We start from the raw sequence: 18,529 nt of genomic DNA, 5'->3' as shown, positions 1-18,529 counted from the left end.
TAGGCCACCGACAAAGTTGACAGAGTCCGCAACGATGCTTGAGAGTGCGGAAGTGAAAGGAAAAAAACACATGTATGGAGGCGACATATCGTAAGTTATGCTACAAAAGAAAAACTTACAATGTTAGTATTAGACACAATCGTACTGGTTATTTTTGTAGCCCATAAGAAAATACGCTTCACGTATAAGAAAGACCACTCGGGGCAATACATTTCCACAACATCATTTTAGCCAGTCTTTAGGTGATTCTCACTCTAGCTTCCAAAAGGTGGTGCACTTGTAAATCCCATGTGGAATCCAAAATGCGCTCAGTCATTTGGTTGCTCGAAGTCTTTAGGACTTGAGACTCGCTTGGCTAAAACTAAGACTTGACCTGAACGACATTTGAAAATCTTCAATGAATGTGCCATGTGTTTTGATAAGATAAGAGATATATATACATACTGTACTAAAAAACCCACAAAGTCAGGTAAGCTATGATAACGTCACCGTTTAGTTAACCGTTAGCTGGTCAAATATTAACTAAACTTCATATCGGTTATGCGTTAAATTGAGAAGACCAGAAAGTAATGCACAATACAGAGACTGCTTTGGGACCAGAAACATGATCGTAAATGTGTTAGTACAGCTAACTAATGCAAGTGCCATTGCTGAGTCCTAAGTGGCTAATGTGTGAATATATGTTGTGACTGAGCGAGATGGTGCGACTTATGCTTTTCTAAACCCAGGTAATGACTCTACTTGATTGCTTGATTTTTGCCACAGTAACTTGGGACTTTCTTTAAGATTTAAGGTTAAGACTTGAGACTTATGACTTGCACATCTGTGATGCACTCCCACCACTGGCATCACCGCTACTATCGACCACAAAAGTTGGTGATCCAGGGTTGCCACGGTAACGACAGAGAAGCTATTGTCCTTATTATTTGCCAGTGAAGCATCAACATTACTTTCAAGCTATTATTTTAAGATGAAATGGGGAACAAATGCGGCTTTGAACATGTTCCCCTTATGCCAAAGGCAAGTGAATCAATCGTCATACTCCACAGTACACGTTTGCTAATAATTGCACTGACCATGTGATCATCTTAAATGCATTTCTTCATCACCGTGAAGATAAAGCGTGTCTTTCAGAAGTTTTTCTCATTACAACTTTGCCTTTGGGAGGGCTTCTTCAGAAGCACACACAGGCGGCACACACACGCACAAAGCAAAGTTACACTTTATGGCCTCTTGTTGCTACTGTTGGCCTGCAGATTAACACAGGTTGTGAGTGTTTGTGTGCAGGGTGGGGTGACAGGGATTTGAATGGAGCTAATGCAACCAGAATGAACTGGTTTGGTAGACAAAGGCAAGGGGGGGGGGGGTTGGCGAATTGTTTGAGGTGGGGTGTATTGGGGGGGGATCTGATGCTTGCAGAGAGAAAAGAACTCAGAGAGAAAGTTGACGCCCTCGACCTCCACTCGAGTTTGAGCTGCTCCACAAGTAAGTGCTTCCTTGTCTTCTTTAGAACTATTGTCTTTTTTTAAACGAGAGCGAAAAGAAAGCGAGAGACTAGCGATAGAAGGTAAAAGATCAATTGTGATTACTTTAGGGCTTGTTGAGAAAGCATAGTTTGTAGTTTTTGTTTTTCAAGTCTTTGTTAAATGTTAATGAGCAAGACAGGTTAAGGGAAACTGCAGCCAAGTTGAATGTTTTTGTTGTTGACTGTCTAGGCCCCGGACATCATCGACACAATGGTGGGTATGTGCAGGGATGGCCTGGGTGCGTGTAAATAATCAATTAAGTTCAATAAATGTAACTAGAGTAGAGGTATTTTTGCTCCCAAATGGATGTATTTTTCTTAGCTGTTATCCTCCGCTGCCCCCACACCCCCCACCCCTCCACACGACCCCCTCCCCACCACCACCACCACCTCCCTCCCTAATCTTCCCTTTGTTTAAATTTGTTTATCTCTACTTGTTGTATTATGCCAGAAGACAAACACATTTTTCAAAATACTATACTACATGTGTCAGGTAGTTTTTACATAAAAACAAAACCAAATTGCCAATGACGCATCCGTTTTTTCTGGCCATTGTCTGGAATTGTTAATGAGTTTGTCACTGATGGTGTCGTGGAAAATCGTCACACTCAAGGCCCGGAGGCCAGATCCGGGCCGCCACATCATTTTACGTGGCCCGCAAAAGCAAATCGTGTGTGCCAACTGCCATGATTCTTGCTAAAATCTGTACCAAAATTTCAAAATGTCATATGTAATAAATAATCACTTGAGATATTCCAAACATGTTTTTCTTACCAAAACCCTTTTTACAGTAACTTCAACAATAGTTGAACATATTTATCCTTGACTTCTGATTTCAAAACTAGTTATCCCTCAATTACTTGTCTATTTGTGATAAATGAATATGATGAATAAATGCATCCAAACTAATCGGGAGAAGCTTCATCATGCAACAAGACAATGACCCAAAACACACTGCCAGCACCACAAAGGACTTCATCAGTGGAAGGTCTTAGCCTGGCCAAGTCAATCACCGCACCTTAACCCAATAGAGCATGTATTGTACCTCCTGAAGAGGAGATTGAAGGGAGAAACCCCCAGAAACAAACAAGAACTGAAAGAGGCTGCAGTGAAGGCCTGGAAAAGCATTTCAAATGAAGAATGCAACAGTCTGGTGAAGTCAATGGGTCGCAGGCTTGATGCAGTTATTGCAAGTAAGGGTTTTGCCACCAAATATTACATTTTATTCACTTGAAGTTAATTTAATAATGTCTGTTACAATACTTTTGCTCAGTTGAAAAGTGGGTGGCTTCAAACAAAAGGTGCTCTGTCCTGAGTTGTTCAACACATCTACAACCCCCAAATCCAATGAAGTTGGGATGTCGTGTTAAACATAAATAAAAACAGAATACAATGATTTGCAAATCATGTTCAAACTATATTTAATTGAATACACCACAGTCATATTTATATAGAAGATATTTAATGTTCAAACTGATAAACTTTATTGTTTTTAGCAAATAATCATGGCTGCAACATGTTCCAAAAAAGCTGGGACAGGGTCATGTTTACCACATCATGTTACATCACCTTTTCTTTTAACAACATTCAATAAACGTTTGGGAACTGAGGACACTAATTGTTGAAGCTATGTAGGTGGAATTCTTTTCCATTCTTGCTTGATGTACAGCTTCAGCTGTTCAACAGTCCAGGGTCTCCGTTTTTGACATATTTTACGATTCATAATGCATCACAAATTTTCAATGGGAGACAGGTCTGGACTGCAGGCAGGCCAGTCTAGTACCCGCACTCTTTTACTACGAAGCCTCGCTGTTGTAACACGTGCAGAATGTGGTTTGGCATTGTCTTGCTGAAATCAGTAGGGGCTTCCATGAAAAAGACGTTGCTTGGATGGCAGCATATGTTTCTCCAAAACCTGTATGTATCTTTCAGCATTAATGGTGCCATCCATCCATCCATCCATCCATCCATCCATTTTCTGAGCCGCTTCTCCTCACTAGGGTCGCGGACGTGCTGGAGCCTATCCCAGCTATCATCGGAGGCGGGGTACACCCTGAACAGGTTGCCAGCCAATCGCAGGGCACGTACAAACAACCAGTCGCACTCACATTCCCACCCACGGGCAATTTAGAGTTGTCAATTAACCTACCATCCATGTTTTTGGGACGTGGGAGGAAAACGGAGTGCCCGGAGAAATCCCACGCAGGCACGGGGAGAACATGCAAAGTCCACACAGGCGGGGCCAGGGATGGAACCCCGGTTCTCAAAACTGTGAGGCAGACGCTCTAACCTGTCGTCCACCGTGCTGCCCATTATTGGTGCCTTCACAGATATGTAAGTTACCCATGCCATTGGCACTAACACAGACCCATACCATCACAAATGCTGGCTTTTGAACTTTGCGTCCATAACAGTCCGGATGGTTCTTTTCCTCTTTGGCCCAGAGGACACGACGTCCAGATTTTCCAAAAACAATTTGAAATGTGGACTTGTCGGACCACAGAACACCTTTCCACTTTGCAACAGTCCATCTTAGATGAGCTCGGGCCCAGAGAAGCCGGCTGCGTTTCTGGGTGTTGTTGATAAATGGCTTTTGCTTTGCATAGTAGAGTTTCAAGTGGCACTTACAGATGTAGCGCCGAACTGTATTTACTGACATTGGTTTTCTGAAGTGTTCCTGAGCCCATGTGGTGATATCCTTTACACATTGATGTCGGTTTTTGATGCATTGCCGTCTGAGGGATCTTTCAATGTTGGTTTTTGGCTTACATACATTGATTTCTCCAGATCTGAACCTTTTGATGATATTATGGACCGTAGATGATGAAATCCCTAAATTCCTTGCAATTGTACGTTGAGGAACATTGTACTTAAACTGTTGGACTATTTTCTCACGCACTTGTTCACAAAGAGGTGAACCTCGCCCCATCTTTGCTTGTGAATGACTGAGCAATTCAGGGAATCTCCTTTTATACCCAATCATGGCACCCACCTGTTCCCAATTAGCCTGTTCACCTGTGGGATGTTCCAAACAGGTGTTTGATGAGCATTCCTCAACTTTATCAGTCTTTTTTGCCACCTGTTCCAGCTTTTTTTTGAACGTGTTGCAGCCATAAAATCCCAAGTTAATGATTATTTGCTAAAAACAATAAAGTTTATCAGTTTGAACATTAAATATCTTCAACACAACATCCCAACTTCATTCGAATTGGGGTTGTAGATGTACGGTTACAAATAGAATGAAATGAAAGCTGGAATTCTGAACTTTTGTCTCATCTTCATCTTTTGATCTGAAACCCAAATGTCTTCAGTATACAACAAAAACAAAGGAATTGACCTTGCCGTTTCAATACCTTTGGAGGGGACCGTATTTACAGTTTCACAGTCATAAAGCCCTTCTGAGGGAAACCGTAACTACGATGTGACCCGTGACAAAAATTAATTTGACATACAGGTATCTGGTAGCATGGGTTCCATTCTCACTCATTGATCGAGTGAATGTTTGTCTTTGTACTGTAAGTGCCCTGTGATTGACTGGTGAAAAGTGCAGGGTGTCGTCCACCTCTCGCAGCTGGGATGATATCTGCAGTCTCCCCCAAAATACTGTGTATAATAACCCAAAAAATGCAAATAAAGTTGGGTTAAATAATAACTAAAATAACAGAATGACACAGTCCTCTCTTGCCATGGCTGCATAACCATGCAAACGATTATCATCATTCATATTATCAATTTTCTAAAGATGCATTCAACACAAATGCTGCATCTAAGAACTATCCTTTTTGTTCACACAAAGCTAAATGGACGATGTAGTGGAATTGTCCAGAGGAATGTGTGTTCAGGCTACGTTTAGTAAATTGACAAGAGAGCCAAGAAAGGCGTTCTGGGATAATATCTTCTGGCAGACAGACCAGAGAAAATGCTACACTAGAGCGTTTCACTTTAGTACACCTACTATAGTAAACATTAAAAAGATGTTAGCTTTTTCATCCTCGAATTCTTGTCAAAGTTTTTAGTGCGTGGAGGGGGAGAGAGAGATTCAACTTTCAATCGTCCTACCCTTAAATCAGTGACTCCTCCTTGTAGTGGTACTGTAACATTTTCAGGATTTTAAACGACTTCAAACATCAAATGTAAAGGCCAGTGGTGGACATTCTCTGCTGGCCTACATTTGCTACCTAAATTCTAATCTACTGTATAGCAACTGAAATTTTAGTAATGGATTCCCTAAAGCCTTTTCTCCCCATTCCATAGTGTTTTCTTGGTCACACTGCTTCCATTACCTCTATGTGGATGTTTGATTTTTGTATTTTTTATTTTTAAATTATTATTATTATTTTTTTTAAATTTGCCCAATCGGATTTCAGCCATTTTGCGTTGCCATGTAAATCTAATCTGCCAGTGCCTTCAGAATCATTTTGTCATTTGAAACTATATTAGCAATGGGACGTTTTCTTTAACCAATCGGTTTTCAAATTCATCCTCACAGGGTCAGAGCACTGGCCCTTGATGACATCAGAAATATTCCATCATCTGATTAGTTGGTCAGAGCAACCTTCTCACAGCTAAGTTTGAATAACAAAGCAGGTCTGTTGTGAACTGCACACGTTCATGAATTTAATAATCAGCATCTCTGGTGAGTATGATGTAGTTTTTATTTTTGTCTTTGTTAAGTTACAAGTTAAATATTGATTCTGATTTGCTCGAGATGATGTAGAGTTGCGTGCTGTTACGTTTTTGTATAGTGTTGATGGTTTCTATCATTGTGATATGTTTGTGGTTTTATTAAGGCCCAGGTACCAAATGCATGGCCCACCACTGCTAAACCCTGACTGATTACAAGACGACATTATACTGAGTCTGTATTTGGTCGATATTGAATACTAAATGCTAAAAGCTATCCATCCAATTTCTATACCGATTATCCTCATTAGGGTCTCGAGTGAATAGGAGCCTATCCGAGCTGACTTTGGGTGAGAGGCAGGGTACACCCTAGACTGGTCGTCAGTCAATCACAGGGCACATATGGACATATAAGCATTCACATTAACACCTACAGACAATTTTGAATCTTCACTGAACCTGACATTAAAAGAATCCACAAATACACACAAATATTTTCCACCCCAAACATATTTGTAACAAAATCCATGAGTCCTACATTAATGAAACAGGAACCATTTAATACCGTAATTAATACCATATTAAAGTCAGTACAGATCGATGAAAGAGTTGGTGATCTACATAGCAGGAAAGAAAACTAAAAAAGCTTTAAGTAACTAAGAGTGGATTAGAGTAAAACCAGACATGCCTGCCAGCATCTTATAATACTCAACCTCATTCATAGCGAAGTGAGAGACCGAGAAGCACTGCAAAGAGTCTGCAGGGCTCGTGTGTTTTTATGTTTGTCCGTAACATCAGGTCAAGAGAAACTAGCCTTTTGGAGGGGGGCTGTGTACTGTTTTCAAAAAGCTCTAGCCATTAAATAAATAATAAATGATATATGAAAACAACAACGCATGCAATATATGTTATCATTTCTAACACCGTCTTGTAGTTAGCGTAGCATCTCTGTTACCCGGGTAACTATTTCAAGACCAACCTGTAAATAAATGATCACAACAAAGGGTCTCTTTCTGGCAAAATCGAGCTATTGCTTTGAACACTTATTGTGCATAAAATAACAGTCCATATGGCTAAATAGTTAAAAAAACAAAACAAAACAAAAACCCACACAAACAAAGCATAATATTTTACTTTTGTACAGTTACGGAAATGTATGCCCTATCAACTATTGGCAGCACGTAGAGGTTAAAAAGACCTGGGCCTAAGACTGAGCCTTAAGGGACACCGCAGTTGAGTTTATAGCTTGCAGATAAACCGTTACTGATATTGAAGATGCCACAAAATGGTACCAAATCCCTTTTAATAGTAAAGTAGTAACTGGTGTCAAGGATGTGTTACATCTTGACTGAGACTACGGTCCTTGTGTGTTGGCGAAGAGACAAGTTTAGCCAGGATTGTTTGTGCAAATCAAGGAGCGTCTTCCACTCATGATCATGTTCACGTACACTTCCGGTGCATTTGTTTGTTATTTTTCAATCAAATAATCTGTAAGCCATTAATTTTTTAAAGGTAATGTTATCAAAAGAGTTTGAATACGCATTTTAGGACTATAGTTTGTGATATATTTAGGGTTGAAACGATTCATATGTGCAATTCTAAACATTTTGGGGAGGGGGCGTTATTCACTCTTCCCCCCTCCCCCCCACTATTTTTTGCTGGGCTAGGTTGTGTTTTCTACACAACCACTTTTTTCATATGGTTCAGTCATCCCGCCTGAGGCAATATGGTGTTCTTAATTCTTACCCATGGTTGCTAAGTGGTCTATCTGGGTTGTTGCTGCTCTTTTCAACATTGCACTTACACGGTAGTGCATTGCTGCAAGATCCATCTATTTTTTTTATATCGCTTTTCCTTATTGGGGCCACGGGTGAGCTTGGAACCTATCCCAGCTGACTTTGGGCAAGAGGCAAGGTACACCTTGGACTGGTCACTATTTGATTGGAGGGCACAACGTACTAGATCTATTCTGGTACGAATGACGATCTTGTCTCAATTTACCCACACATTGACTTATTCAGTATGAAATCTGGGCCGGTTTAGTTGAACAGAAAACTGATATACACGCAGGAAGCCCATCTTATTTCTCTTGTGTGAATGGCAACAAGGTTAACTGTACCTTCTGCCATCTAGTGGAACAGCCTTTAATTGTTCTGCCTTTCACTATACATCACTGGCATAGATACATTTTCTGTTGTAGATAATCAGCTGAGTGAAATTGGATAATTTCCCGCGGCACACCTGATTATCACTCACGGCACATTGATTGGCAATGACTGGATTAACGCCTGACATCACATTGGAGCAAGCAGTTATAGATTTCCCCACAACACTTGTCCTGGTATTGTACTGGTCAGTTTGATGCCTCGGATAAAGTACAAGCACAAAGAACAGCTATTCCCGAATCCATCCAATTTCCACAACAGATGCTCCACCGTCTTTGTTCAAATACGCTTAAAAGGCTATAACACGGGGACACCGATACTATTCATTAGCCAATCTATGGCGTTTGTCATTGTTTGTTAGCATTAGGATAAGACGATTTTCCTAGGGCAAAGCTATGTGGTTGTTTTAAACGCACAATATGTAGTTCTCTTTGTTTTATGCTTAGTTTGACAGTAAACTTCAACTGTGAGTGGCATTAAACCGCTTGAAGTCTCTTTTTTCTTTACTATTTGCCAAACTGCTGCTTGTTGTTAAGTGAGTTGAGTTGTTCGCTGCCCCCATACATTGCTTGTATCTCAAATATTCGCTCTTAAGTCAAAGCAAAAATATTTCACAAAGGATGGCTTGTGTACATCAAGGCACCAGTCTATTTTCATCTGTGGGTAGCATGGTGCATGAGTGGTTACAATGTCTGCCTCACAATTCTGAGGTCTCGGCTTATCCTTTCTCTGTGAAGTTTGAATGTTATGGTTATAGTATTGTAGAGTCCAGGGTTTATTGTTCATTTCCCGTGCATGCATAATATATTCTGGGTCAATTTATGAATATCCTCATGATAATTATGATCATTTCAAATTATTAACCGCAGACCTTTTCAAAATGGTTTACTTCAAGAGCCTCTCTGACAAGTAAATGGGTTTCAGAAAAAAGGGAAAAAGTGCGTTTTGTTTTTTTTAATGTGGTATTCAACTTAGTGCCCTGACCAGTAGTTATTTCCAATCTCTTTTTGATGAATATTTAACCCTTCCAAGACCATCAGGGTGACAGACGTACAAGCAGCACTCCAGCTCCCTTTTTATGTTTGACATCACTTGTTTTTGGATCAAACATCTACTTTAGAACAATGTAATGTCCTGTATGTATGAGCTTTCTTATGCTGTTTTACTGTTTGGAGATTCCCGCATGACCCTTCGAAGACCAACAGGTGCATGTTACTGTGCAAATGTGATGGCAACACAGACAATTGTGAGGACTGTTTGAAGCGCCCTCTTGAACACTGTTACTACTGTGCCATTAAAATACACAATTATGGCATGTGCAGTTTTGCAGTTTCAAGATTCCTACCATTACACACATGCAGACTGGTAAATCTAAAAGCAATTTTAGTCAACACGGGTTAAATTTGACCCGTAACAGCCTCAGTGTACAGAAACTTTGAAGCACCTGTACAAAAGAACGAAATAAAAAAATAGTTTTCATGTTTGTGTATTTTGGAGGCGGCACGGTGGAAGACTGGTTAGAGCGTCAGCCTCACAGTTCTGAGGACCGGGGTTCAATCCCCGGCCCCGCCTGTGTGGAGTTTGCATGTTCTCCCCGTGCCTGCGTGGGTTTTCTCCGGGTACTCCGCTTTCCTCCCACATCCCAAAAACATGCATTCATTGGAGACTCTACATTCCCCGTAGGCGTGACTGTGAGTGCGAATGGTTGTTTGTTTCTATGTGCCCTGCGATTGGCTGGCAACCAGTTCAGGGTGTACCCCGCGACCCTAGTGAGGAGAAGCGGCTCAGAAAAAGGATGGATGGATGGATGTGTATTTTGGGTTGCTTTAGGAGAAGTCATTCAATTCTAGGGTGAAAAAAATATATATATTTTTTTTAAAATAACTGGTTTATGTGACATTTGACCTGAATTGTATGTATGTATGCCCCCAATAACATCATGGTAATTGAAAATGATTTTCACTCTAAAGACTCAAAGACTGTATTGTTGACCGAATGGTGAACAGGTTGACATGTTAATGTGGACTTTTCTGCTGCTGTTTGTTTTAACAGGATGAAGGCTGCGCTGCTGCTGCTCTTTGTTGCTCTCATCACAGTCAAAGCCGTAGCTGGAGGGAAAAACAACAAAGGTATGGGTTTTCCTCTACCGCTCTTTTGATCATGTAAAAAGCATCAGAGGTTTAGGGGTGCAGCACCCCCAAAAATGGGCTTGAAACACCTATGCCAGTCAGTAAACTATTCAGTAGCACCTTGTCTTTAACATTATCACATGTGTATGAGACAATAACTAACTTCTCTCGATCCAATTCAAACAGAGCCCAGTGGTATTGTCTGACCACCAGAATCGTTTCCTATAGCTTTAAAAAAAAAAAAAAAAAAATCAGCCAACTCCTACCTAACAACATAAACAATATCCTACGATTACATGCAGCAAAAATGAGGACTGGTAACAATAGGAAGGGGGGGGGGTTCTGCTGTATTTATTTTAGGTTAAAACATTACGTTTTAGTCAAAGTATTGTATGTATTTTATGGTATTGTATGGTTTAAACTTTTCTAGGTTGTTTAAAAATGACATACAGTTTAAAAAATGTGTTTAGATCGCTCAAATTTTAAGGGGGCTGGGATTAATTTTAGGGCCGCTTCAGCACCCCCAAAAATGGGCTAGAAAAGCTTGTCTAAAAGCATCTACTTCCAACAAAAATTTTCATTTGAAAGGAGATATACTGTGCATTATTTTCCCCACAAGTGCCTTAACAAGTATCAAAAAGAATAGTAGACTCAACATACTGTACCTTTTGTGAGAGCGGCCCTGTGTCATACAAATGAGCGACTGTATACCTCGCTCTGTGTACTGCTGAGCCAAGTGTATGGATTTCGTTACCATGACAACCAGTGGCGCAGGAAGGAGATCGAACAGGCGGCTGCAGAGCCCAGAGTGTGGAATAAAAGGGAACGCCCATAAAAACATTCAAATTATTTTCACTCATGGAGGCAGCAGTTCATGCACAACTACTGTTACGTAAAAGTGGGGCGGACGTGCACAATGGCTGCTTACAGACATGTTCAGAAATTAGGCACATAACGAAAGATTTACTAGATACTATTTGTATGAGCTGTTTCACCGTGACACCACACGAACATCCGGGTGGCTTTCTCCAAGTAGTAACTGGGAAACAAACCCTTGCATCTCATTTGACCAAGGCAGCGCAATTGAAAAAACAGATTTAAATGATGATTTTTGCCTTCTTCTCGACCACCGTAGTTTAAAAGTGTAACCTGTCGGTAAAAAAGATGATGTTATGGTTAATTGCTTCTGAGGGAGATGGTACGTGGGCCATAATTTACATTTCAACAGATAAGTTGATTCAAAAATAGAAGTGGTGGAAACTCTGACATATTGTAGTTCACATGATTATTGAGGGACTGGCTAATTCTGTTGCACTGAGTAATATCGCAGACATGCTCTTCTCATTGTAAAAACGAATAGCGTGCCAAGCTGACGTTAGCTCGTGGGCCAGCCATTATCTTTTGCTAAATTACTCAATGACGATTTGGCCAAACCTTTAATACATACTTGTGGGACAATGTCTTCCACAAGGCCGATGATGGGGGTTTGGTTCCCAGTCTCTTTAGAAGTGGCTAGTACTCCACTTGGCAGTCTTGCGATCTTCTCTGGACGACTATTTACGGCATCTACCGGATTTATTGTACTCACCCACAGGTTCGGCTGGAATACTTTTGATTTCTCTTTTCAGGAAATCCAAAAAGACCTCAATCTTTTAGGGTATATTTGGTGACCCAACGTCAAACATAGCAAGTCGTCAGTTCCAGTCAGTTGTAGTCGATCACTTTCTGCCACCCGGAAGTACAACGAGGCCTTTTTTCTTTTTCTTTTTTACAAATATCATAAGCATTTTAAGTAATATTTTCATAATATATTCTCTATAAAGGGGAAGTTAGCAGTGTTGAAAGATTTGAATGCAGCCCTACAGTATGTGACTAATCCCCCAAAGCCACTCCCCTCACTAACGTGCACGGTTGTTAAATCGCATGCAATTATGAAAGTCTGCAGTTGTGATAAATTGTCACAGAGATCGCGTATCCAGCTTCAACAAAATAGAAGCGCATATAGCACAATACTAAGCTAGCATTAGCACTGTAAACAAGCCAATGTTAGCCTCCGCTGCTATGTTGGTAGCCTTATTCATAAGGGACTGTTACTATAACACTAAGGGCTCGATATTCGTAGACTGTAGCAGGTGCGCCGGAGCGCATCTTGATATTTCTGCCAGCACAAGGCTTGCTATGCCTGTTTTCCTATTTGGCAGAACTGTCGGCGCCAAGCTGGGCAGGGTCAGTGCAGCGAGTGGGTGTCCTTTGGATTCCGCCTGGAGCATGTGACGTTTTGGTGACTGAGGGCTCTATTTCAGTGATGCATCTTTGTTTTCGTGCAAACACATTGGCAGCCCCCGTGTGCGCTAAGCTGGGTGGTGGCAGCGTAGCAAGTGTGTGCCCTTGGAGATGCACTTGGCGGAGTGCGATGTTTTTGTCAGAAAGTCAGTCTAAACTTTAAGTTGTGGCACTGGGATGTAACACGATATTGCTGAATCTGATGGCGTACGTGCAGGCAGAGACTTGTGTGGTGGATCACAGATTTATTTCAACAGTGAGCATCCAAACCTCTTAATCATTGTAGAACTCTATTCATTGACTAGATTAATGTTGTTGTCATCTTTATTATATCTTTTTAAATGCATGTACTGGCCTGCACACTGCTACGGCGGTTGTGGTGGAAACGGACGAATATTTAAGGGGATGTAGATCAATGAGGTCCGTGGACACATTTAAGTCGGCAGTGATTTTTCACCAGCTCATTCTGTATTTAATAAGGGTATACGGCAAACGTTCAATGCTCCAGTCTTGCAGGGGGTAGCCGAGTACTCTTTATATATGACGTCACCATGCGAGTATTTTCGCCGCTTTTAAAGGATACGCAATAACCCGCTCTGATTGGGCAGGATTGAAGCCAGCCGCGGTGACGGCCACACCCGCGCAGACGTACCATTTTAAATGAGCTGGGGGTACACCGGTCCAAAACCGGGTCAAGTTTTTTGGGATGTGGGAGGAAACCGGAGTACCCGGAGAAAACCCACGCTGGCACGGGGAGAACATGCAAAGTCCACACAGGCGGGGCCGGGGATTGAACCCCGGTCTCCAGATCTGTGAGGCAGATGTGCTAACCAGTCGTTCACCGTGTCGCCTGATTATATATATTATATTATATATTATTACAATGAATTATAATAGTATATATGTTGTTATATATCAAATTGTATTTTTGGAACATATAATCAATTAAAAATCAAAAATAGGTAATAAACTTAACTGTCAAGCAGAAATGTTGCTAATTTGGCATTGCTTCTGAATCCTCTCAACTGCCTGAGGTCCCTTTGCTCTGCTAGTGTTATGGCCAGTTGTTGAGGGATGGGCAATTTAAAAAAAAATAAAAATTTCCTGAGGTGGATATTCAGTTTCGACAAAGCTTCTGTAGCCCGTGTTAACAGGTGGGCCTGCTATAAGTGTGCCTGTGAGTGCTCAGCAAATGAGTGACACCTCATCAGTCACACTTTCTGTATCAGGCGCGGTGTTTTTTTTTGTTTTTTTTTGCAACTCCAATTAGACGCAGAGGATGGGGCCAAAGAGGGCTTTTTTATTCTTCACAGATCATTTTCCCAATGTACTACTGTCCTGTCGTGCTAACAAATATTTTTTTATTATTATTTTGCAATCCCCTTTAAAGCTTATTGTATTTTTCATGTTTTTCCTTGAACTAGAAGCACATAATGTTGATGGCATGCGTGTTAATCCATTTTTGCTCGATCCACAGAAAAAATCAAACCTTCCCAGTCTGGGTTAGATTGTACTGACTGGCGCTATGGAAACTGTGTCCCTAGCAACGGAGACTGTGGTGCCGGGTTTAGGGAGGGGATATGTAATCAGCAGACCAAGAAAATGAAATGTAAAGTACCCTGCAACTGGAAAAAAAACTTTGGAGGTAACTTAACTATTAACTATTATCGTTACAGTAGAATCATTACAGCGAAATGATTCCCAAATCTTGGTGATTACATCCTTTGTGATTTTACCATCCAGCTGACTGCAAGTATAGGTTTGGAAGTTGGGGTGATTGTGACCCGACTGCTGGCGTCCAGGCCAGAAGCGGGACCTTGAAGAAGGCGCTGTATAATGCTGAGTGCCTGCAGACCATTTCCGTCACCAAACCTTGCGTTGGCAAAACCAAGACAAAAAGCAAAGGTTAGCGTGATCGCTGTGTTAGAATTGTATAGCCTGTGATAAACAGGAAATGTTTTCCTTCACCTGTGCTACACGTCCGCAATAATACGCTATCTTGTATTAACCCCATTTAGGCTGCACTAGACTGGCTCAACATAGGACATTCTGTCAATTGTCGCATATACACTGCTCGAAAAAGGAACTCATAACTATCACAAGAGCAGGTTAAGTTCACTTTTGGGATATCAAGCTATGAATTTAAGAAGTGAAAACAATAGTGATTTGGTAGCAGCCCACAGAAGTTGCTCAGGCAGCGCAGCCACTGAGGCTAACGTAAGACGTTTGTTGCTCGAGTTAGCAATTTTTAAGATAAGCCTAGCAACCTTTTCCCCCCAAAATGCGCCTCACAACAAATTTAGATATTTTAAACCTTTGTTTGAAAACTTTTGGCAAATTTGGAATAGTGACTTAAATACTACAATGCACGCATTTTTTTCTTTAAATGTCAAGTCAAATTTTCCTGGGGTATTGGCAGATCATTTTTCTTCAATTAATTAATATCTTCCTCATTTCATTACTTTTTTTTTTTTCAGTGTAGCAACTTGAAAATGCAAAGTGACTTAAATGCTGAAACGTACACATTATATTTAGCTTTGTGTTGTATAAATGATGCTCTTCCTCTTTGGGTTTTCTAGGAAAGAAGAAAAAAGGCAGTGGACAGTAGATGCAAGAGAGGAATTTCTGGGGACAGACACAAGGATCTTTATCAATACATTTTGTGAACCATATCAACTCTGGCATTTGGACGTTTATAGAACTAAACTAGTTTTGTTTGTAGACTTTCTCAAAATATGACTCTAATTTTGATGTAGAAAGTAGAAAATACTCCATTGTAAATCTCTTCTGAATCTGATGTTATCAATATGGTCCAAGGATCATCCTGCTATTATTATCTAGTCATCAGTAATTAGCATTAGTGCACTGCAATAGCAGATTCCACTAAACTATAATGTGTACACATTTTCAAATAATAATGTTATTTTTCAAATCATTGATAAAAAATAATAATAAAGACCAAGGTCATATTTCAACTAAATGTTATTTGTGTTATTCTTTAGATTTTTCTGGGAATAAAACATTTGCTGATTTGAACCCCGGTCCCCACAACTGTGAGGCAGATGTGCTCAATCAATCATCCATCCATCCATTTTCTGAGCCGCTTCTCCTCACTAGGGTCGCGGGCATGCTGGAGCCTATCCCAGCTATCATCGGGCAGGAGGCGGGGTACACCCTGAACTGGTTGCCAGCCAATCGCAGGGCACATAGAAACAAACAACCATTCGCACACACATTCACACCTACGGGCAATTTAGAGTCTCCAATTCATGCATGTTTTTGGGATGTGGGAGGAAACCGGAGTGCCCGGAGAAAAGCCACGCAGGCACGGGGAGAACATGCAAACTCCACACAGGCGGGGCTGGGATTTAAACCCCGGCCCCCAGAACTGTGAGGCAGAATTGCAGTACATAAACAGTGTAAATATAAAAGCTGGTGTGCATGACAGACAGGATTCCCCAAAAGTAAACTGTGGAAAAAATAGATATTTTTTTTTTTAAAGCTTTGACTGAACAAACTGGGAAGAACAACAGAAGAACAAGTGAGGCAGGGATGGGACTACTATCACACAGATTGCCTGGCAGAGTTTACACAACTCACAGCGCACTTGATCTCAATACTACTCAATGGGACCTTGACAAAAAAAAAATATTTAAAAACTATAATTAAACAACCATCTTTAGGTTCATAAGAGGATTCAAATATTAGAAACAGCTCTGAGTAACGGCCTATTTTTGGGCAGGTAAATGTCCATGTATTGTATCTCCTACCACTATACAATCTCTCGAGATTTTCACAGGCTATTTGTGGATTGTTGTGCACTAAAATACCTAATGCCCTTTTCAAATGAATGAAAGCAAAAATCACAAGAGACCAGTAGTTTTCATATGACTTTATAATTTCACTAGTTTTTCAACATTATTTCTCTTTTGATCAAATGACAAAGAGTGGTCCAAGTTCATTCATTCATTCATTTTCCGTACCGCTTCTCCTCACTAGGGTCGCGGGCGTGCTGGAGCCTATCCCAGCTATCTTTGGGCGAGAGGCGGGGTACACCCTGAACCGGTCGCCAGCCAATCGCAGGTGGTCCAAGTTAGCTTCACAAAATGTCAAAACATGCACAGTTTGTATTAGTGCTATTACTTTTATTCCAACAGGACAAAACATTTTCCTGTACAGTACAGTATTTAATTGTAATGATCGGGATTGAGCCCTTACATATTGTTCATATAGTATGTTTTGTCAGTTTTTACTGCAGCCAAGAATATCCTCAAAACCCTTGTCTATAACAAATGATCTTTATAACAGATCTTTTCAAAATGTATTACTAGCCTGTCTGACGTGAATTCTTAATCAATGTTTCAGAGAAGAGGGCAAGTATATTTTTTATGAGTGACACAGGATTGACCCATGTTTCTGGGGCCTTTTCAAATGTGGTGAGGACACACACAGACAGTTCTTGGGACTGTTTTAAGCTCTCTCTTTGAACGCTGTTGTCACCGCCCCATACAAAAGACTCACATCGATGACATGTTCACTTTCACAGTTTAAAGATCCTCACCATTACCACCATTTTGCTTGATTTAACACACTTTGATGCATTCACAATCGCTTTTAGGAGACACGAGTCAAATTTGACCGAGAAGCGATGAGGGATGAGCGAGAAGGCTGCACAAAGGAATTATGATCGAGGAACCACTGATGTTTCCTTTCTGGAAGGCTTTTAGCTCCTTGACAGTGACGTGTAAAATGGCCGTACGCCAGCTGGATTGCAAACAAAGCAGGACTTAGCACATTTTGCTGGCTCTCTGTTTTATTTGGGAAGTATTAACGACTAACATGAATGGATTACACTGGTTCATGGTCCTTATGCAATGAAAGTCTGCAATTAGGATGCAATGTTGTCAAATACATTTAGCAACATCGAGAAAATAAAAATGTCCCCAAAGGTTTTGATGATTGTGCAGTATCTGTGCATTGAATGTAATGCAATTTTTACAGTTGTTTCTGTTGCTTGTGTTAGTCTTAATAATGCTACAAATGTAAATGTATTGTTTTCAATTTGTCAATGTTTTCACTGTATTCTTTGCATGACACACAGCAACATATCAACACTGTATATCAAACAAACATGCACAGCAAAAAGGAGTGTGTGTGTGTGTGTGTGTGTGTATGTTTCACTTGAAACATAAGATTTGTTGTGATAGCACTAATTCAGACACGGACAAACACACATTATGCTGATAGTAACACATTTCTTTTAATATCCAGTAAAAACAGAGGAAAGTCAAATGAAATTCCCTGAATTTAAGCAAACTAGATGTGTCGTGTTAAAAATAAGCTCACTAGCCCCAAATTAATACATTTAACTTGAGTACAATCATAAAAATGCAAACTCAACAATGATTAATGTCTGAATGCAAGCAAATAATATATTGTGGAGAAGTACAGTGCGTGCAAACATTCTTGACTCTAGAGCATAGAAAAACAGAAAGTACATCTATCTTTTGTATCTTTAGAGTACACTGCAAACAATCCAAACCTGAGCATTTATTTTACTTATCAGATAAAAAAAAAAATGATTTAATTAATTTTATTTAATATATGCGCTAGATGCATCAAGATGAATAGAATTTCTGTCAAATAAATCTTTGACGTTTATTTTTTTTCTGGGGGATTTTTGTGTACGTTGTTTCTCCTCTCTGTTTAGATTACTCAAATAAATCTCAAACAGGTTTAATCACTAGTTTCCCAGAGGAATCTAATTAAAGGAAAATTACTTTAGGAGGTTGTTCTATATCATT

The 18,529-nt window shown here is 40.4% G+C and overlaps 1 protein-coding gene across 2 annotated transcripts; it reads left to right on the top strand.

The window, feature by feature from the left end:
• The first annotated feature begins 1,381 nt into the window (after positions 1-1,381).
• Positions 1,382-17,794, top strand: LOC133483341 (midkine-A-like). 2 transcript variants are annotated; one of them, XM_061784447.1, is made up of 5 exons: positions 1,382-1,485; positions 10,366-10,442; positions 14,203-14,370; positions 14,469-14,630; positions 15,305-17,794. In XM_061784447.1, exons 2-5 carry the CDS (start codon positions 10,367-10,369, stop codon positions 15,331-15,333), a joined length of 435 nt encoding a protein of 144 aa, XP_061640431.1. In that variant the 5' UTR covers positions 1,382-1,485; position 10,366; the 3' UTR covers positions 15,334-17,794. The 2 variants fall into 2 exon arrangements, with proteins under 2 accessions (XP_061640431.1, XP_061640421.1); XM_061784437.1 differs by lacking the exon at positions 1,382-1,485 and adding an exon at positions 3,573-3,859.
• Positions 17,795-18,529: the final 735 nt, after the last annotated feature.

Source organism: Phyllopteryx taeniolatus, chromosome 1 (genome assembly GCF_024500385.1).
Source record: "Phyllopteryx taeniolatus isolate TA_2022b chromosome 1, UOR_Ptae_1.2, whole genome shotgun sequence".
NCBI classification, from domain to species: Eukaryota; Metazoa; Chordata; class Actinopteri; order Syngnathiformes; family Syngnathidae; genus Phyllopteryx; species Phyllopteryx taeniolatus.
The sequence above is the reverse complement of the archived record's forward strand: the minus strand, read 5'-3'. Positions and strand labels throughout refer to the sequence as shown.

Bases quoted from the DNA above. Each gene is read 5' to 3' on its own strand.
- LOC133483341 (XM_061784437.1), top strand. The intron at 10,443-14,202 runs GTATGGGTTTTC...CTCGATCCACAG, and splicing joins TGGAGGGAAAAACAACAAAG to AAAAAATCAAACCTTCCCAG. The intron at 14,631-15,304 runs GTTAGCGTGATC...TGGGTTTTCTAG, and splicing joins AACCAAGACAAAAAGCAAAG to GAAAGAAGAAAAAAGGCAGT.